Source organism: Calonectris borealis, chromosome 6, assembly GCF_964195595.1.
Source record: "Calonectris borealis chromosome 6, bCalBor7.hap1.2, whole genome shotgun sequence".
Lineage (NCBI taxonomy): Eukaryota > Metazoa > Chordata > Aves > Procellariiformes > Procellariidae > Calonectris > Calonectris borealis.
In genome coordinates this window covers 30,180,049-30,200,644 of record NC_134317.1, presented here as the reverse complement: position 1 = coordinate 30,200,644, position 20,596 = coordinate 30,180,049, and the positions used below count along the sequence as shown (strand labels likewise).

The following is a 20,596-nucleotide window of genomic DNA, read 5'->3' as shown; positions in this document are numbered from 1 at the left end:
TAAAACTAAAGCCAGTTAAGGTTCAAGGCAAAATTAAGTTCAGAGCCGGTCTCCTGCAGGATGCATTGCAGAAGCCGCCGCCAGCTCAAGTTGTCATTCACCTGCCGTCCACATCAGCAGGAGGAGCCTCCATCTCATTTGGCAAAAAAAGGTGAATGGCTGCCCCAAGTTTCCGCTGAGCACCTGGCAGCTGCGTTTGCAGAAGCCGTGTGCCAGCCCGCAGCAAAGTGCCTCCAGACCGACCCCACAGAGCTGAAGGCACCTGGCGGGGCTACGGAAAGTAAAGCTCGTTACCAGCGAGGTCACAAGTCAGTCCAGGAGTTGGTCACTTGTACCTTCCAATCCAGTGCTCCTCAAGGGAGAACTTAAGAAACACCAAATCACTCCAGAGAGACTGGCCCTACTTAAAGGCCATTTAAGTGCAGAGAAACTGTCAGTGAGTAGTTATTATTTGAGCAGCCCGAGCCAAGTTCTAAATCCAAACTTGGATTTAGAAGCCAGGCAGGCAGGACTCCACCACGCCTCCAGCCGAAGCAGGCTGCTGGGGCCCCGCCCCGCGCCTGTGCTGCTCCGACACTCCCGCGCTCTCCATGTGCCATTTGGTCAACTGAGGCCATCCTTGAGGCAGTCACTGGCCACCAAGTGGCTCGCAGTTGCCGAATGACCTCTGCTGCCCAGAATTCAGCAGGCACCATGATAAAATGAAGGCGAGGGGCTGGTACAGGGAACGGAGGGGCCTTAAGGCACACCACTAAGTTTTTTCTTTTCTTTTTTCATGCTTGAGAGAAGCTGCACAGCACCAAATACTTGTGAGGGGGAGTGAAATCAGACAGCTGTACAGAACACACAGTTAACCTTTAACTTTAATTAAAATAGAGTTTATTAGCTTTTCTTTTAATACAAACATGAGAAAGGAAAACCACCTGAAGATGTAGCATTATTTTCAAAATTTAATTGTGATCAATACCTGAAGTACCAAGGTCCATGGATTTGGGAGTCAGGGGCTGGCATATTTGCATACCGCAAAGGACTATATGCATCATTTTAACAGCTGAGTGCAGCCAAACTGACGGTCACGCTCAGCAGCCCCACTCTCAAAGGCGTATGGACTGGCTATTCAGTGTAAGCTTCTGGGCCGTGGCTGGAAGAGGAAGCGCACAAAACCCGTGCCATTCGGAGGGAGATCTGCTCCTAGGACAAACCGCCTAGAATCTATTTGGATCCAAGAAGGGAAGGTACTACAAAGACTTGTAACAGGAAGAGTCCAATAATACTTATCCTGTTTAGAGTTCAGTTTCAGAGCCTGAAAGTAAGCTCCGTTCCAAAGTCTCAGAAAGAGCAAAACCCAAGCCTCTAGAGCAGCTGAGCAAGATAAAATTCACTTGGGGGGGGCGGAGGGGAAGGGTTTTATAGAAAGCTTTTTGATAATTCTCAATTGAACACAATATTTTTCAATCTACCTTGTAAGGTAGTCCAGGATTCTCAAACTCATTACTGTCTCATTATGAACGTAAATCCCTCCCAGGAAACAAAAACCCAAGGAGAGCCAGATGGATGCACAATATCAGCTTTAGGAACTCCACTGTATATAGCACAAGAGATCTGCAGTAGAACTCAGAGAAGCAGTGCTGCACACACGCCATTCACCACTGGATTGCTACACTGTTTGGGATGGTGATGATGTTTCCAGACCAACTTTATCATTCAATGCCTCAGAAAAATATACAGATTGCGCCTCTTCCAGAGCAATATAAGTATTAGAAAATGAGAGAAGCACCATAATTCACAAGAAATGCAGCATGGACCCTATACATTTTAACAATACATAAAACCGTATCTCTGCCCCCAGTCAAAACATTCAAAGTCTTTTGACAATCTCTACTGGAGTGAAGTTTTGGGTGCAGAGTTGGAATTCCTTCCTGCTGGGCAGCTTCTTGGTTATGAACAGATCACCAATAATAGCAGCTTTTAGTAGCCAAACCAGGGAAAAGCCGTCAACACGTGTCTATGCTACTGTTTTCAGCTCCAGAGTGGCTTTATACTTTAAGAGTCCCATGTTTTGTTTTGTTTTTGTTAACACTGCATCGACCTGAAATACAAATGCAGCGAGACTCTGGATGACAGGGGAGAGGAGGGAAGAACATTGTAACTATAGTCATGTGGTTAGTGTTTAAATTCTAAAATTTAAAACTACTTATTATTAAAAACCTCAAGAGTTCACAGCTATAGGCCTACATAGTAAGCAAACATCTGTGGGGGAGAGAAGGAGAGAAGTTTGTTTTTGCACCTCTGGATACATTAGAAGGAGGAGAGAGTTGATTTGACAAAGGTCTTGTCTTTTGCACCAAGTATGCTCCTCAAGCTCTGGGCTCCCTTGGCTAGTTTACCCTCCTCTCCTCCTCTTGCTGGAAGACACCATCACCGCTGGCTTGTGTGCACGGAGTTGGTGGTATTCCTCCGATTCACATGGATGCTGGTTCATGGTGCTGCACCTTTCTCTCTCCTCAGGAGAGGATGGCATTAGAACGGCGGATACCAACTAAGTTATCAGCACTGAAAGATCGTCTCATAGCAGCTTTTGACAAGTCTTTGTATTTGTCTTCACACAGCCGGGAGATAGCCTGGATACCAAGTTCAGATACAAAACGAAAAGTACACATTAGAAAAGGTTGAACATTTCAAGGAAGCTTTCACAAGTGTAACACCAACACAGCAGGCACTCTGTAGCAGTGACGCTACTAGCTTTTTTACCTAGAATGAGAGTAAGAAAGAACTACTTTGCAGGGAAATATTAAAGGGGTCTGTCCCCATGCTAACAAGAACACTATCCATCAGAAAGTAAGACGTAAAGAAGGTGAGTGGTTTCCGTATCCAAGTATCTTCATTCTTTTAGCAGTCTCACTATCTAATGGAAAACTTGGATCCATTTCAGACTTAGGAGTTTGTGGAAGTTATGTTCAAAATTGCACCTAGTAGCTAGGTCCGGTGCACGCGGCAGCACAAAAATTTTATTTTAACAGTACAAAAACGCACACAGCCATTTCTATGAGAGAAAAGGTTCAAACTGAAAAGGTTTCTGCACTCCCTCAGGCACTCAGTGCAAGTGAGCCTAGGAAGTGAAGTTCTACTAGGACATCTGTTTTGCCTTTACCTTTTCTACACCCTCGCCCCCAAAACGCTCTTCCCAGGATCACTCACGTGATCAGGTTCCTGAAGAGGTCCGAGAAGGGAGGGCAGCCCACTGCTCGATGGCATGCCAATAGCCATGGCACTTTAATGCAGCTATTAAATACCAGCACCTGTGGACAACTTAGTATTTAACTGCTTTTTCACCCATTTATTGGCTTGCCTCTTCTCTGCTTATCTAGCTAGTCAAGCAGCCTTTATTCTGGTGCAACTATTCTAGTAACAAGCCTAATTATTTAAATCCTCATAACACATGATTGTCCAGAAAACACTGTGTCCCTTCCCCTGCAAGGCCTATTTCCAATTGGAGCCTTCAGGCATTATCAATGCAAATAAATAAGGATACCTGTAATAAAAGGCTGAACTGCACTTCAGTCCTGAACATGCACTCCCATTAATAATTTACCACCTATCACCAGATGAACTTTCAGAGTCCTGCGATCAGCTACAAGCCTACACCTTCCCTTTAAGGCAGCACCCATTCAGCATAGCCCAAGTTCAAAAGGTGAAAAGCACTCTGAGCATGAATAAACTTCTAAGTGTATTTTAAAATAATTATTTACATTTATTTCTGCCGACCTTCTGGAGGCATGCATTTGGCTCAAGAGTGGCATTCTTTGAGACATTGGCTGCATGAGCTCCCGGTGCAAGACCAGGCGGACTCTCCATCCTGTTTTAATGCTAGCACATCAATCATAAAGCAACCTGTGTTGACATATTTAGCCCCAGTCGTCCATATGGTGTAAATCAGTTTTCAATCCCTGGAACTAATTCACTGCCTCGTACAGGCTCCTATCAATTGCTTGTGTGCTTCTAACCGAAAGGTAGAATTAAAAATTTTAGCAAATGGTTTAAATGTTTATCACGTTTTTAGAATTAAAAACCAAAGTGGCCTACATACATGCATTAGTAAGTGCATTATGGCAAATCACATACTGTACTGAAAAAAACTGTCTGGTTTTAATACCAAGCCCCCAAATGCTAGCAAAGAAGAAACAAAACAGGCTCACAATCTGTAAATCATCCACTTATGCCTGGGCACTGAGCAGTTCAGTAAACAATTTCCTGTGGAATATGAACTGCCCTACAACCACATTTACAATTAGTGACAGTGTTAGCTTAAAGTGCAAGTAACAAGGGTGAGACAAAGCAGAAGAGCTGCATTGCTTAACTTTAAATAGAGGAATTTGTAGGCACCTCATACCTATCATTCCAAAGGACCAGGAGGGATCACACTTATTCCCAAACTTCAGCCACTTCTGGGACAAAATAAAAAACCCTGGCACTTGGCAGAATTATGGGGGTGGACAATAGAACAATATAAGCCAAGAATACCGTAGCACACCCCTCTTTCAAAGGGGCGATGGTATCAGTGTACACAGGGCCTGCGGTAATGCCTTTGTCGAAAGGTCAACAAAACAACATGCAGAGTCATCAATTAAACCTGGACAGATGAAAGGTTGCATTGATCCAACAAGAAATTTTGCCTGGGAACCCAGGTAATGTAGATATTTTCAAGTATCTTACGTATCTCCAACAACTAGGAAGAAAGACTGACTCTGCAAAAGTTCAAGTTTTTTTAAAATGAGCCTTCATACCGAAGAGGGCTGTGGGGACTCTCAGAAGGGCAGCCTTTCCCATCGAGCAGAAAGGGCCAGTAATTTGTATTTACACTCCTCTGGACATTGTGAAGGACTCCTAAGAAGCAGCTATTCCAAAAGTTTATCTGAAAGCAACATTTCTTTGGAAAGGTGAGGTTCTAAAACTTGTGAAAAGAAACATATCATTATTTCTGCAGCTGTCCCCGGACAAATGGTTTATTAAACCATGAGAGCAGTAAGAGTGCTCCCTCTAAATCTAAGAGCAGCTGTGCAGTGGGATGCAGTGGGAAACCTTCAGCTGGTAGTATTTAGAGAGGTCTGAGTGTGACTGTCTCTAGGTGCTTGGAATACAGACTGTGAACAGGGAAGGACAGACAATCCATTACATATGACACTAATCCTTTCAATCTTAAGTAGCCTAGCTGAGCTGCAGTCCCCAAAATAACATCCATTTTATTTTGCGATCTGCTAGACTTCCATAATCTTTGTCCCTTCCTTTCCTCAGAATGCTAGCTTAGCCTAGGCATGGTTTTAGAAGTGCTAACTGTAGTTATAAACAGGTTAAATTAACCTGTAATACACTAATCTAAAAGCTTTTTAGTTTTTCTAACTGCCACTTAACATGATTAGCAACAGATGCTCTTACTACACACACAGACAGAGTCCTCTGTTCAGCCAATCTCAGACCATTACCTCCAGTTTCTGTGCTCTCTCTTTACTGAGAGGCTCCAGCAGAAAGCTCAGGTTATTGTCGTCTGCTAGGGAGCGAAGATCGAAGTAGTATTTGGCGTAAACACTGGCAGGAACATTGATATTGAACTGCAGTAGCTCCAAGAAGTGTCTTTCCATCTCGTTCCTAGGAAGTGTAAGGGACAGAAGACAAAGGAAAAAAAGATTGTTTTAGCTGGCTGAAAACACTGAAGAGACCTCAATCTTGTTTTTAAAACCAGCAACTTTGAAATAGTCATCAAGAGCTCTGCATTATTAGTTTCGAGAGACAGGTCATTCACTAGTGCTCAAAACAAGGTGCAGCTTTTGAGTCCTGGCACCTCCGGCTCGGAGAGAAAGGTAGTGCCCTGTCGTGCACTCGCGCGGCTGACCGGGGAGGTTCATTCTTCGGAGTTCCATTAGTGCAGCTGTACAATTCATGCGCCATTCTCACTCTCGTACGGCCCCACGCTATAGTGATCAGATGAAAGGAATGATGTATGCTGTTTATTAGCTCTGAAGAACTTGCAGACATTTTCACCAGGCTGATAACAGGAAGGGTGTTTATTGAAGTAGAGGCGGACTAACAAAAGGAGTAGGCAGATCACCACGGCAACAAATGGATCTATGAAGAGCTGCTGCTATTATCTCACAGAAAAAAGCCTCTTGAAGCAACATGGATTCATCTCCAATAAATAAATAAATAAGCAGCATTAGGTGGGAGAAGGAATTTTCTCCTCAATAGCATTAGGCAGGATAACAAAGTACTATGTCAAAGGGCACTGTCCAGTTTTTACTCACTCGTCTATTTTCACTGGCCAAAATATTTGGAGGAAAGTAGGGAGAGAGCCATGACATGAAAAAGGCTGCTTTGGCCACTGTACCGTGGTCAGCTAAATCAGAGGTGTTCTACAGAGGAAAAACAATGTTTTACAAATTAACCTAAAAGAAAGTGGTGGTACCCAAACCAAGCAATTCAGTTCAACTCTAACTCAACGATTGTTCCTACTGGTAGCAGACCTGTCTCAACAGAATTTAGCAGCTGTATAGGCCAACTGTGAATACACCAGAAGATAAGTTGCACAAATTCAGTCCAAGGCTGTTCTTGCTTTTCGGGAGCTTTTAAAATGGATGTTTTACCTCCCAAGAGGAGGAGGGAAATAAATCAAGGAATCATCCAGGTTGTGTGCTGTATTGGGTGGCGGGTCTCAATATGAATAGCAGCTTTGTGCTTGTTTCTAGCATAGTGGACTTGAGTATCATTGAACTTAGTGCCAAAATTAATTTCCTGTTCATATGGTCATAAGCCTATAGAAATGTAAATCAGATAATGTTTTGATGATCAGCTGATCAGAGCTTGATTTACCCTGTGAATAAATGCTCTTCACTGCCCCTTTTGTAGTCACTACCCTAATACATTTTAATTGTGTAAAAATACAATTCTTCATTGGATTAACAAGTCTATTAAGAGTGGTTTAAAACCTGGGAAAGGATAATGCCCATGTGTTTTCTGTGCCTTATTTACAAATATAGGTAGCCAAAAGAATGAACAGCATGTGTCCCCTTACAAGCAATCATAGCAAGATTAGAAGCTGCACAGCTAATTTTTCAGTGATTATGGATTCACTCTCATCAAAGCAAGCAAGTTTTGACAAAGGATGACTTCCAAATATCAATTTAATTTCCTTTGATTTTTTTTCCCTATTAGAAATAGGTAAAACAAAACAAAAAAAACACCCCCAAAAACCAAAAGAAAAACCCCTTTCTATAAAAAACCCACCTTTGCTTTGGTCAAATAAGAAAGGGCTTGTGATAGAAAAAATAAGATGAACACTTTACCTATGTTGAGTAGGAAGAGGGTAAGGCAAATGAACTCATCTGCCAGTCGCGAGGCCTGGATCACGTATCCTTTAACATACTTGAACCCACCAGCAGTTTCTGTGAGAGCCACACAGCTCACACTGCTAACAGAGTTGTGAGGTGGGGCTGCCAAACGAGTGTCTTTAAGCAGTCAGGAGAGTGTCTTCTCTGGTGGGGATCAGGTGAACCTACGCTGCCTTCAGAAGAGGTGCCTGGCTTTTACACGTACACGCACGCGCGCACACACAGATTTGCAAATTGGGTCAACTTAACCAGATATAAAACCCTTTTGCCAGTTCCAGAGTGGTGTATCTCCCATGCTTGGCTTGCAGTGGCTCAGCAAGAGCATCCATCAGGTTAGTGAGATCATTCTAGATATGGAGAGCCAAGAGGAAAATTCACAGAAAGTTCACAAACAAAACTCTCCACCAGTCCTTGTAGACAGGCCTTTACTGCACAGGAATGGCCCACCCAGTAGAGTCCTGCCAGCAATCTTTAGCTGGGGAGCTGTTGGGGTTTTGGGTGGGTTTTTTGGCAGCATCACCAGCCATCTCCAACGTTAGAATGCAACCATGCCTGAAATCCTTTGCCAATTGTTTTCTCTCAGTTACGCTTCAGAATACCTAATACTCACCATTAAGTGACTAGTTTAAAAAATAATGGAACAACAAAAGCTGACAATTAACTATAGTATCAACTATTAATTGAAAGTAGACTTATAACCTTAAAACTCAGTTTTGCTGAGTATTTTAAGCAGTTTTCCAAGGTCCTGATCGTGGTGATGTTATCCAATCCAGAAGCAGTGAAGCCTGCCGAGTTGCAGCAGTGCGGGGCCTGGGACGGACACTCCTGGGCCACTGTCAGAAAGGGCGTGTACAGTTTTTGCCCCTACCTGAATTCAAAGGTCTAAGTCATTTCAACTGAGACGGGATTACAAAAATCCCATCTTCAAATTGGGGGAAAAAATAAGCCTAAATTCAGTCTATTTTCCCTACCATCATCACTGCTTTGAAAATGCAAGTACTGACAATTTCAGGAGACCCAGCATCGGCAATAAACATTCTGCTTGTTACAGATATTTTCAGTGCTATCAATTTGATTTGTCCCAAATAGGGCCAGAAGAACAGACATCAAAAAGAGCAAGATGTATACTCCAGCACTCCTAGCATCGCTGACCCCACTTCAGCCATCTCAGAGTTATTTGCAGCAACGCTTCAAGTATGTTCCTCAGACAGATGAGCACTCTGAGCCAGGTTGAGTGAAGATGTACATTGTATAAATCGCTAATTATGCTTTCCTGAAAGCACAGCTGGCACAGCCCTGCATTTGGAAACAAAGACTCCCAGGCAAGAGGTATGTATAAAACAAGGTACTATGTTTGCTGTTGCTGTTTGCGACGTGAAATAACTTGAATAACAAAAACTGTTTTGGTGCAGATAACTCCCCCATTTTTAGAAATGCCACCCCCCACCTAAAAGGAAGAAAACTGGATATTCCTCCTCCTAAAGAGTCCCAGACAAATAATTACTTACTGTATTTTAAACATTAGCTTTGGGCTGAATCCAGGGAAGAGAGCCTGGGGCAAGAACAGACTCTCACGTAGGTGCCACGCAGCCTCCCAGTGCTGCGTGCAAACCTCTGCCACCTCAGTCTGCTCCTGTTCTAGAACTGACTGTTACGCATAGGCCTGGACACACGCTCAATTACAGCACAGCGGTGTGACAGAACTCAAACACACATAAAACATGTCATCGAGTTTATTAAGGCCAGAAAGCCTGATATTAAGCTAGCCTTCTAGCATTTCTACCACTGTGATAATAAGGGAAATAGAGGAACAAGCTGGCAAATAGAATCAAAACAACAATGTTGACATCTCAAGCTCTCAGAGACAGAACTTTGTGAGAAGGAATCTAACAGAAAATCTAATGGGCCAAATCCACTCCACATAAACATGCCGCCAACCCGTAGTATGAGCCTGGAGCCACAAGGACGAACATCCTCTGAAACTGCTTAAAGCTGAGTGCACCGAGAAAAGAGAGCAGATTCAAAATTTCTGGAAGACTGAAATCTACGTCTGAGACAAGAACATATACAAGAAACAGCCTTACATAAACAAGCAGTAGTAAGATTGAGGATTTTGTTCTCAGCACTGTCGGCAAGTCTAAGAACTCACCCAAAGAGGATGAGCTGTAGCAGTAGCTGGATGTAACACATGCAACCACAGATACCGACACAAATGACACCTGTCTGCCAGCAGCAGCGGCTAGGAATTCAGGCCTTGAGATATTTAGGCCTTAGCTGGACACATAAGTCACAAGTTATGGCTTACCTTGCAATTTTTCATATTCTAAAACAGAAAAGGCAGGGAACAAATTTGGTTCACTTTTTTTTTTTCCCTTCCCAAAAAGACTTTTGATAAGACTATAAACTGGGCATTTTAGAGTTACACCAATGCAGAAAATTAGTGGAAACCAGCAGCCAATCCCACGGTTCATCACTGGGGGAAAGAAGGTAAAGAAAACTAACTTTGAAGTTACTCACCCAAGTCATTATAAATATTAATACATATTTGTCTCAAAGTAGGGTTATCCAAAGTTTCCTAGGTTAAAAAAGGGAATGAGGCCAGACACCAGACATATAGCATGTACATGTATCATAGCATCAGAGACAGACATTTTTTCAGTATGATCACAAAAATTGCCATTCCAAAAAAAACCCCCCAAAACCCCACCACTGCAGATTAGCCAAAACTTGCAACTTACATGTCCTCAACAGTAATGTCCTTCAATATTTGGCAATAATCCACATTCCATACAGCCTGATCATCCCAGACTTTAGAAGCCAGCAGAATAGCTCCTAGGACTATCCTCTTCCAGTTACTAGGGCATATGTCAATCTCTGCATAGGTTAAAAGCCTTTCCAAATAAACCTATAAAAAGAAAAAAAAAGTTTTATGTGTGTAATTAAGACCTGGAGCTGAGTTTTGAGCAGCAAGCATACCAGTCCAATATGACTATTTTATCCCATTAACGTTAAGCGTGTTAAAATAAGTATTAGCGATTACTACTTACACTTTAGAATCCAAACTTTCAGGAGTTACAGGTTCCATTTTTTAGTGCAACACAAGAACTGGACCAGCAAGGTATACAATAAAGATACTGCAGAATCAGTTTTGAGCAATGAGAACTGAAACTGCTGTTTCAGTGAGACGCTGCTAGAGTTCTTTCCATCACACTCACTGGCAGGTTCTCATCAGGGCCTATGTGGGATAGTAAATCACTCAACGTCACACTAGCCTTTCATCACGGTTAAGGTTCAGCACTTGTAGCTTAACAGGAGGTGCTAAAACCTGCATCATGATCTGTAGTCATGGGACGAAGATGCATTAATTGTTATCTTTCCACAATAAAAGGTGTTATCGTGCTATTTCTACTTCACCCTGTAAAGAACAGACTTCAATCCTTCACCTACAACAACGTCATTCTCTGCTTTCATCTACATCACCAGCTGCTTAGATAGTGAGATACCTAAGTCCAAAGATACATCTTGGTCTTTTACTCATTCCTCCCACGTAATGTCAAATCAGCCCCAAGATGTTGAATCAGTCCCTTCCTTAAAAGTCTTCTGCTATTTCACACTCCTATAATGAACCACGTGCTAAGTAATTTGAACTTTCAAATTTGAATATAGATTGTTTTTAATGTTCTATTCCCTAGACTAAGTCTAATGTCCTACTGAAACCTTAGATGAACTAGTGGGCGCAGGAAGCTGTGGAACAGGCCTAAGGACAGGATCAATCTTTATTGCTAGGATCTCCCCACACTTTTTTCCCCATCCTCTGCTTGTAGCTTTCAAGTGGACTAAAGGTGTTCCTATAATAACAGAGCCATCTAGTGGTAAAATCCACTTCAAAAACTCTCTTTCTACTTTTTGTAAATACTTCAGCTGGCTAGATTGCCTGGGGTTAGCTATCATCTTGTGCTGTCAAAATTGCTTGCATGTCTTTGGAAAAGCAAAAAACTCAAACTACTTTCAAAATTTCAATAGCTCTAACTATCCGGCCTTTTTAATTACTTATTTCCTTATTAAAGAGAGTCCTTCAAGGTGAGTTTGCTTAACTGACACATTGTCTTTTGGTGATAGTCCTCTTCTGTTCTCCTTTCAGACTGGTTTTCAGAAAGAAGCCACAATGAAGACTGAAGTCTAGTATGCAACAAAGTACAGTTTAAGAGATCGTCTAATGCAGCAATTATATAGGTTGCGTTTTTTTTTTCCCCTTCATATACATATATGTGTATGCATGCATATATGTGAGTGTATATAAATAATCAGTATCATCGTCAATTTTTTATATCCATCTTGCTTTCTGAAATCAACCAACCAACTGTAATGAGATTATTTCTTACTATTGTTCTTAAGTTCCAAGTACCTCCATATCACCTGGGGAAAAAAGTTGTAGCCTCTTTGGTTTAATAAAAAAAAGTTTGGTAGAAAGGTGGCAATGATTGAAGGACATAATAATGAGAAAGTTCATCTCCTGGAGTTCGTATGGTGTTGATCCTGGACCCCTTAGGGGGTGTTACTTGCACTGTTCTGGTTAATATGAACTCAAAACTCCCACTTTCCCCTCCACACAACTGAAATAAAAGATGTCTTTGTATCTGATCTTATTATACCCCACTGTTTACGGTGTCCCACTGTTCTGCCTTTCTCAAGCTTCTTCAGCGAGTTATATATTACGAAACAAACAATGTTTGATTGGACAAGTAATTAAGCATTACATATTCATATATAGAAAAGGTAAGTTCCTTTTTAATTAACCACTTCTGTGACTACTTAGAAATCTTCTCTAATGAACTCACTTGTACAGTGTCTTCACAAGGTTTCATGAGATACTGTAACTATTTAAATGTCAGTTCAGCCCAGTTCACTCATTGAGGGGAGAAAAAAAGTCTTCCAAAACCTCAAGTTTCAGTAATCAGGCATCTCTTACCAGTGTCACTATTGCACATTCAGCTGTCAGCTGTGCAGCACTGAAGAGTGTCCGAACAAACCGGTAGATGTGCTTGTGATCAGGGTCATGCTTGTAATAGTCATCTGGAACTTCTTCCCGCTGAAATAAAGTTCTCGAATTACTGAAAATCTGTCTTAATTAATACTGCCTTTAAAGAACAGCCACACATGGTTGTTTCTTCTCACGGAGTAGAAGTGTATACAACCCTTCCCTGTCACAGAGGCAGAACAAAATCATATACTGAAAGCAGCAAGCAGCCTTGCAATATTATGAATATTCCAAAGAAAACACAATAGCTTTAGCTGATATCTTTGTTTTGAACACTTTTTTGATCTGTAAGGCTAACAGGAAAGAGCATAAACTACCATCACTATTACACGTGCTAACTGTTGTCCATGGAACAGACTAAAAGAGGTTATAAAAAAAAAAGGTTTCTGCCTGCAAGAAAATCACAGATACATACACACACCAGGGAAGCACTGGCTCCTCAAAAGGCAAAATTAAGAGACTTCACAATATTCCCCTTCCAGCTGAGGAAGAGCTGAGGAACACATGTCAATAATTCTGTCACAGGTAGAACTGGACTTACGCTGTCTTCATAGGACTCATTCTTGAGAGATTCCAGAAAGACAACGAAGCTAATGGACAGCTAGATTTAACTTTGACACAATGCTAAACTGTTTCTAAATACAGGGGAGAAAAAAAGCTTAGAATAAACAGTCTGTAAAAGCGATCCTAAAATGAGTGTTTGAGAATTCTGACCGTGTCCCCCCAGACATTTTGATATTCAGCACTCTTCATGGAGGGATGAAACTTCAAGAGCTCCAGCTTTACACCTGGTTCTGCAAGATTGATACTGAATAGGTTTCTATCTACAGTCCAAGTTAGACCTATAGGATGGTAAAGATATCAGATGAGAACAGCATAGCTGCTTGACATTAAACAAGTAGTCATCAGGTAAGCAAAGCAGCAAGCATTTTCATGGGGTTTTGTAGTTTAAGATAGCCAGGTAACAGTATCAAGTAAAATGAAGAGGTGAGTTAACTTTGTACTCTCCACACACCTTCTAATATACCACTACCAATGGAGGTTACCTCTTCAAGGTGGGCATGCAACATTAGGAATAACATGAACAGGATCCCCCTTGCATAATTCCTGCGTTACGAGCAGTACAAAAGCACATCTGGAAGTACTGACATTTTTGCTGACTGGAACTGAGGAGGAAAGGACTGAGACTGGTATTTGTGACTAAGCCCTGTGATGCTGGTAACTTGAAGATTGTTACTACTGCTATTAGGGTCAATTGAGCTTGGATTTGGACTCCTTGTGACTGAATCTTTAGAGGACAAGGTGTTCAGAGATTTCCTCCAGCTAATTAACCTTTTTAAAAGAACTGTAGGTACCCAGCCAAAACCCCATTGCTATAGAAACTAACAAGCCATTTGCATCTTCCCCCTCAGAAGTATAACATACAATCATTACTGTATTTCTGTCTGTATACTACAGTAAGATAGAAGAGTCCTTTAAGTGTTCCCTAAAGGACAATGATTTTCCTCTATTCATACTCATGAAACAGGAGGTATGCTACATGAAAGGATCAAAAGATATCAGGTTGCCAAATAAAGAAAAGAAATTGTGTGATGAAGTGGAGGTCATCTTACATAAATAATTTTTAATGTGAAACTCAGATTCAGGCAGTTAAAACAGTTTTGGACCAGACTTCTCTCTTAAAGTGCCACAGTCCATACAAGAAATCTTCTACATAGCTCTTCTCCTGAAGTTCATTATTTTTATTGAGTAAAGAGTTGTATTTATTCAAGTGTACAATTCCTAGCACAATGGGTCATGTTTAGAGATGAAACTCTTAACAAACTTAAAATATTTAATTATTTCTTAAAAACTATTTATTAACAAGACAAATCTGTAAGATAGATTAAGCTGCATTCACTCATGTAAGTCCCAGAGCAAACTGAATTTTTAAGCCACTAGAGCTTTGTTAAATTCATTTCAAGTGAAAAACGAAGTGGTTCTGTAGGACAGTCATTAAGCTAGTAGTGCTCAAACTGGACATAAAAAGCACACGCTCCACTCTTGAGCTTGCCTGTACTATGAGGTTTTGCATCTTAAAGATTGTCTAAAAAGGCGTACCAGGACCAGTCACATTAAAATCACATGCTGAATGCTCTCAGCTGTTACTGCAAGCAGTATTAAGCGTATTTTGCTTTAAAATTTTGCCTTTCAGGTTTTTTTAAAGACCAAACTCTGTCTCCTCCTTTGTGTGATGCTTCACGTATTATGTTCTTCTGTTTGCAGTCCTTTAAAAGGTTAGGCACATACCTACTAACCATGTCTTCCTAAATAAATAGGAAAGACTTTTAATTAAAATAGTGTTAAAGAGGGGAAGAAAGGAGTCAGACAAGAAAGTTGGGATACGAAATATGCAAGAATCAGCACGTGCTTGCTTTCTATTTACATTCAAAGCATAGAAAACCAAACATACTTTGCAACATTTAGAAAGCTTGGGTTCTGTTCATGATCTAGCTGATACCAGAAGTCCAGAGGACACTGTCTGCACTGTATTTTATACATAAAGATACAATTTAAGATCGATTTGCTTGTGACCTGGTGCTAAGACATTTTTATGACTTATACAATACAAATCAAGATATTAAAAAATATGTATATTGATACACATTCAGAGGATCAAAAAGTTACACTTACTGTGAGAGGATGAGATTTTTCATCAAAAATATCCAATGATCTGTCAGAATCTCTACAAAGTAAAAATCTCTATTTTAGCAACAAGAGTTAATTGGTAATGCTATGCTCCACTAAAAAAGTATTATTCATTAAAGAAGATAAAGGGGAATATTTTATAGTTCAGCTTTTCCTAGAATATGGTATGAAGTTATATTGTATTTTTGCAAAGCATTTAATGAGATCTTACAACTGAATATTTAAGAAGCTAAACAATTAATAGCTAATAGTTCTCATATTATGCTTAGCACAGTTCTCCCTTAAAATGTGAAACTCTCTCCTTAATAGCATTTATTTCAAAAAGGCAGCTGTAATTTTGAAGCATAGGCTGTAACTAGCTATAATGGCAAGGGTTATTTGTATATGGGACAGTGTTCCTCCAGTCATCAAAACTAATCTGTACCTCTGTATTCAGGAAAAGATAAACAAAGTTCAAAGGCTGATTTGTGGTGAGTTAAGCGTATTCTCCTCACTCCCTCTGTTTTGACTTTTTATGCTTCATTCTCGATGAAGCATGTGCCATTGGATGGGTGTATCACTGATGTTTCCGTATCAGCTCAAGAGGGGGTAAAAGAGGAAGCAGATACAGCATGAAGTGTCAGATTTTTCCACATCCTGTAAGTTGTACTAGCTGTTACTAAGTGACCAAGACCATATCCCTGGCTCAAAAAGAAAGTTAGTACATTTCAGGGGAAAAAAAGTTCACTCACCTGTTCTTTATATGGTAGAATATTGCTAATGTTACACTAAAAAGGAGAAAGAAAAAAAGAAAAGACTTAACAGAGCACATTCTGTGCACACTACTCCACTGCAAAAGCTGTTGTTCAGGGCAAAATGTTCAGAATCCATTATGTATTGGCTTTCTCTCACATTCTTGGGTACTCTGTCCTTCATTTCTGATGTTTACCTGCCTGAACAGAAACTGGCCAAATCAAATTTGCTAGCCAAACTACTTTTATATTCATTGTACAGATATTTGTGCCACAAAATAAATATTATACCACATTTTAAACACACACCTTCATTGCCTGATTAGGTGACATTTATTGAAAATGTGGACTATTCACAACTAAAATATAATAAAAGTTCTACTCGATGTTACATATACTGTCATAGAGATTCTGCTGATGTTTTAACTCTGTATCTCTGGCTGTCTAATTTAGGACCTGTCTAAAAAACAGAGAATAATAAAGATGATATTATGCCAGCATAATCCAAGAAGGGGACAAGAACAGATCTGTCTCCGCTGAGTCAAGTAAGGCGATAGATTTCATACTGACACTCATCTACTGTGGCCAAATTTCAGGTACTTTACTGGCAGTGGCAAGAGGAACACTGCCATCACAGGAATCCGTCATGGGCGAGCTCTGATCTGTTGCCAGCTGTATACCGCTTCAAAATGGCACAAGCACCATCTTTTAGGTTTTCTTCTCTAGAAAAGGAGGAGTGACATGCTAGATACCTCTGTTTGAAACCAAATTTGAAAGTGACAAATCAACTTAGACACTTCCAAACTCTACTAAGTGTTAAAACAGTAAAGCCTTCTGGGCCTGAAGCTACTTTGCCTTACTTTCCCTTCAAGCACAGTAAAACTCTCTTCTCAGTTCTCAGCTGGTATCGTCTATGCACAAAGAACTGTCTCTGTGGTACCCAGAAAAATAAGTCAAACAGCAATTTCCACTGGAGAACCAAGACGACTAGTTATCAAACTCACCTACCTAAAATAACAAATATATGAAGAAAAAGTAGAAAGGCTAGAACTAAAACCAAAGCCAGCAACATACTGTTATCCACAACTAGAGGGCAGACTAATATCACTGGCAACGAGCAAACACAGTCCCTACAAACTCTTCCTGCTACTCCATACAAAATCCATTTCAAGTTTTCCCAGATCGAGAATTTCTGGATTTGGCTTTCAATGTGAAGACTTTGAGCTCCCCACCCCAAGACACACTTTTAAACCCAAAATGCTGATACACTTCCGCACTGCCTCAGATTCTCAAGTGCACAATGATAACTACTTTGAAATACAAAGTAGTGTATTTCACTACTGTATACAGTAATACAGTACTGTATACAGTAGTTACTGTATACAGTATTTTAGCTCTGTAACTGAAAAAAAAGCTCGCTTCAGCAGTCAGAATTAACCAGACCTCTACGTCCCTTCCATGACCAACCTGAATAAGCAGTGCTGTGCTCCTCTCATTCAAGTGTGTGACTGGCTTTGGAACAGACAAGACCACCACAAAATGCCAAATAAACCTTGCAATGCTACTCAGCCCCTTGTCGATGACAAATGGTTCTTACCACTTTATTGTGCTTCTAAGGTTAGGTTGACTGACGGTGCTGTCATCTATAAATATTGTAGAGCATGAGCTGTATTTTTTTGTAAGCTGCCCAGGAGAAACCTTAGGGGGAAAAAAAAAAGAAAAAAAAAGAACAGAAATACATTCAAGAAGAGGGATTCTGTGAGCTTTGGTTTACCACGCTGAATACTGGCTTTACACCTCAACTAGTTACGGCAGAGGAGGTCTTTGAAACGACTGCTCCTGCTATGCAAACTACCCTGTAGCCTTCAAGTTCCTGAGGATACCCTTTGTGTAAGATAGGTTTATAAATCATCCCTTGTAATATACAACATGATGTTTTTAGGTAAGTAATTTTCAGCAGAAATAGCTGCAGCTAAAGCAGCAAGTCCTCCGATTTTCTTACTTCTCTTCCATTCCATTCTTGCCAGTTCGGGTCTCAGTCTTCCCTCTCTATGATGTACTTTATTAGATTTCCCTGTGACTCCATAATGATCTTCTCCATTCTTTTATATCCTATACCCATACATTTTCTGGTTATCCAGTATCGCCCCCTGTAAAGACAGTTTTGCATTTGGGGTTTTGTCTTGTTATATTTTAGCAAAAAGAAAACCTCTTCCTGACATTGCTCACTTCACTCATGTCTTGTTTAGCATCTGGAATCTGGAAATAAAGTACTACTATTACCCTTACTTTTACTACTCAGAGGTAGCAATATGTTCCATTATCTATCCTAATCCTGTAGATTTCATACTGTAAGAAATCTTCCTATATAACATTAAGTCAGGGTTCCCTGAGCATTTTTAGAGAATGCCTTGCACTAAAGCTAGGACATCATAACTGAGGGAAGAGTTTTAATCAAGCAATTCAAGATTCATTAGTTTTTGCCAGAATCTTTGTAAATGCCTTGTCTAAAAACTTGAAAGTCTTCCATATGAAAATGTTGGCACCCTTCACAACTCAAGGGCTGCCTGGGAACATCTCCCATTCCAGCTGAAGTTTGCCAGCAAAAACAATCCAATCACACTTCACCTTGGTGCTGGCAGACTAAAGCTGGAACTGTAACTGAAAAAGAAAGAAAAGAAAAAAGAACTACCCCCCATAATCATAATCATGCTAAATACAACAGACTTGAAATATCATTACCTTGCCAGTAACTTATCAGTAGACACTTCTGCTAAACAGTATTTTTAAGCTTTGTGTTAATAACTTCCATTCTTAGCTTTACCAGTCAATAATTTTTTATCCACTTATTAATGACATTGCATCTTTTTTGTATTTTTTTTTTTGGTAAGTGAAGTGTCAAAACCAACTAGTATTTGCAGAATAAGTTTAGAGCATATTTTCAGATTTTAAAACTAATGGATTATCATTTGTTTATCATGCTGATTATAATGTTTGATCTTCATTCTCTTTTCATGCTGGGTACATTTCTTACAAGCAGTCCTGTAGTGATGCTCAAACAGCAAGTCATTTAAGACTTGTCATCTCAGCTGAGAAATTAATCGTTTTATTTCTGTTTAAAAAAACCAACATAGGCAGTTTGACCTATATTTTCTCCTTTACTGTTCTGAAATGCTCAAGACTGATATAACAAAAAAAGCCATTCTTATTCTTTTGACATCAGCCATTCTATGCTCTGTGATACTGTGCCTGTTTATTTTTTAAAGACAGGCAAAGATAATTCAGTTTTATCTTGCTAAGGAGGATTTGGAACATGTGTAGGACTATATACATAGAACTACTACAGTTGTTTCTTGAATTTGTCTTTGTCCCAATATGCTAATGTTATCTGTAGAGCACATTAAGAATTGGTTTTACTTACATGATTGATGTGGTTACTCTTCCTCTTCTCTCGCACTAGAAAGAGGGAGAAAGAATGTGAACGGAAAGGTTTCTAAAATACAATCCCAATTTACATTCAATAAAGTCATTCTATTAACCCAGTCTTTTGAAGTACATGAGTATTAGAAGTTTCAAATTTAACTTTAGGTGTCTGGAAAAGTAGTTTGAGGAAAAAATACTGAGTTTTATCAAGCTAGTAAACTACATACTACTTCCAACTATCCACATGTACATTTAGGAACTACTTCTACCCATCGCACTAAGGGAAAAATATCTCAGCTTTGAAAAGATGCTGTGCATCATGAAAAACTAGATGATTTCAGATAGTTCAAACAGACAATGTCCAACATCTAACAGCAACCGCTCAGCAAACAGAAGTAAAAACATCACACACTGAACCTGCCAAAGACACACAAGGAGGAAGGTGCCCAGCATTATATTATGTGTTCTCTCTCCTCCTATGAGACAGCAGAAGGTAAAAAGGTATTTCACTATACAGAAGATGCTGGCACAAGCTATGCCTATTTATCATATAACTGCAACCATGTTATTTGATCATTTTAAACTGTGTCAGCCTTTCAAAAAAGATTGTAAGGTTTAGCTTCTAGCTATAAGAGCTGCAGTAAAACAGTGCTGTTAAGGGAGAGCGGAGAGTTGCATACATGCAGAAAGCTATACAAAGGTGACCAGCCTGGACAGGTGATTTCTCCAAAGTTTTGACCTCAGATCATTTACACTTGTTAGCAGGACACATTCTCGTACATATTTAGAAAAATTAACAATTGGAAGAGAATATCCAAATTTTTTGGTCTTTTTGCGTAAATCAAAACTCATAATCCTGATAACATCTCAGTGAGAGAGAACTCACAGATATTAATTCTACTAGTTCTACTAGTTCTAAAGAAGATCCAGTGAAATTAGAAAATAAATTCTTCTGCCTGACTTGTCCATAAAAATGACCTGGAAAAATCAATTCATCCAAGTAATACAAACTTCAGAGGATAGTTTAATAATTATTATCTCACCTAGCAGACCATTTCTCTACATGAACAGAAGTGTATACATTTCAATACATTACATTTGAAGAATGCCGAATCACGTTTAAAAGCAATACTACCCCCAACAAGGACGTTCATGTAGTTTGAATGTTACTTGCAGCAAGGCTGAAAGGCTGCACAGTGAAGCTGCACTACAATGTTCAAGAACTGTGTCAACTTGCTAATTGCAACTTAAGCAGCACTCATCTAAGAGGTGTTTGAAATGTGCAGGTCAGATCCCCTGTCTGTTTGAAGACCAACCTTAGAGGCCTCAGGGAAGAG

At 40.0% G+C, this 20,596-nt stretch overlaps 1 protein-coding gene across 2 annotated transcripts in view; it reads right to left on the bottom strand.

Annotated features, from left to right (window-relative positions):
* Positions 1–779: 779 nt before the first annotated feature.
* Positions 780–20,596, bottom strand: part of CCNYL1 (cyclin Y like 1) — a 34,842-nt gene continuing 15,025 nt past the window's right edge. Inside the window, exons 3-10 of one of the 2 annotated variants that reach the window (XM_075153459.1) lie at positions 19,258–19,292; positions 17,434–17,534; positions 15,837–15,872; positions 15,091–15,142; positions 12,349–12,468; positions 10,118–10,284; positions 5,481–5,643; positions 780–2,621 (exon numbers count right to left, since the gene is read on the bottom strand). In XM_075153459.1, coding sequence (XP_075009560.1) covers positions 2,505–2,621; positions 5,481–5,643; positions 10,118–10,284; positions 12,349–12,468; positions 15,091–15,142; positions 15,837–15,872; positions 17,434–17,534; positions 19,258–19,292 — 791 coding nt within the window. In that variant the 3' untranslated portion in view covers positions 780–2,504. The other variant, XM_075153460.1, reaches the window with a different exon arrangement.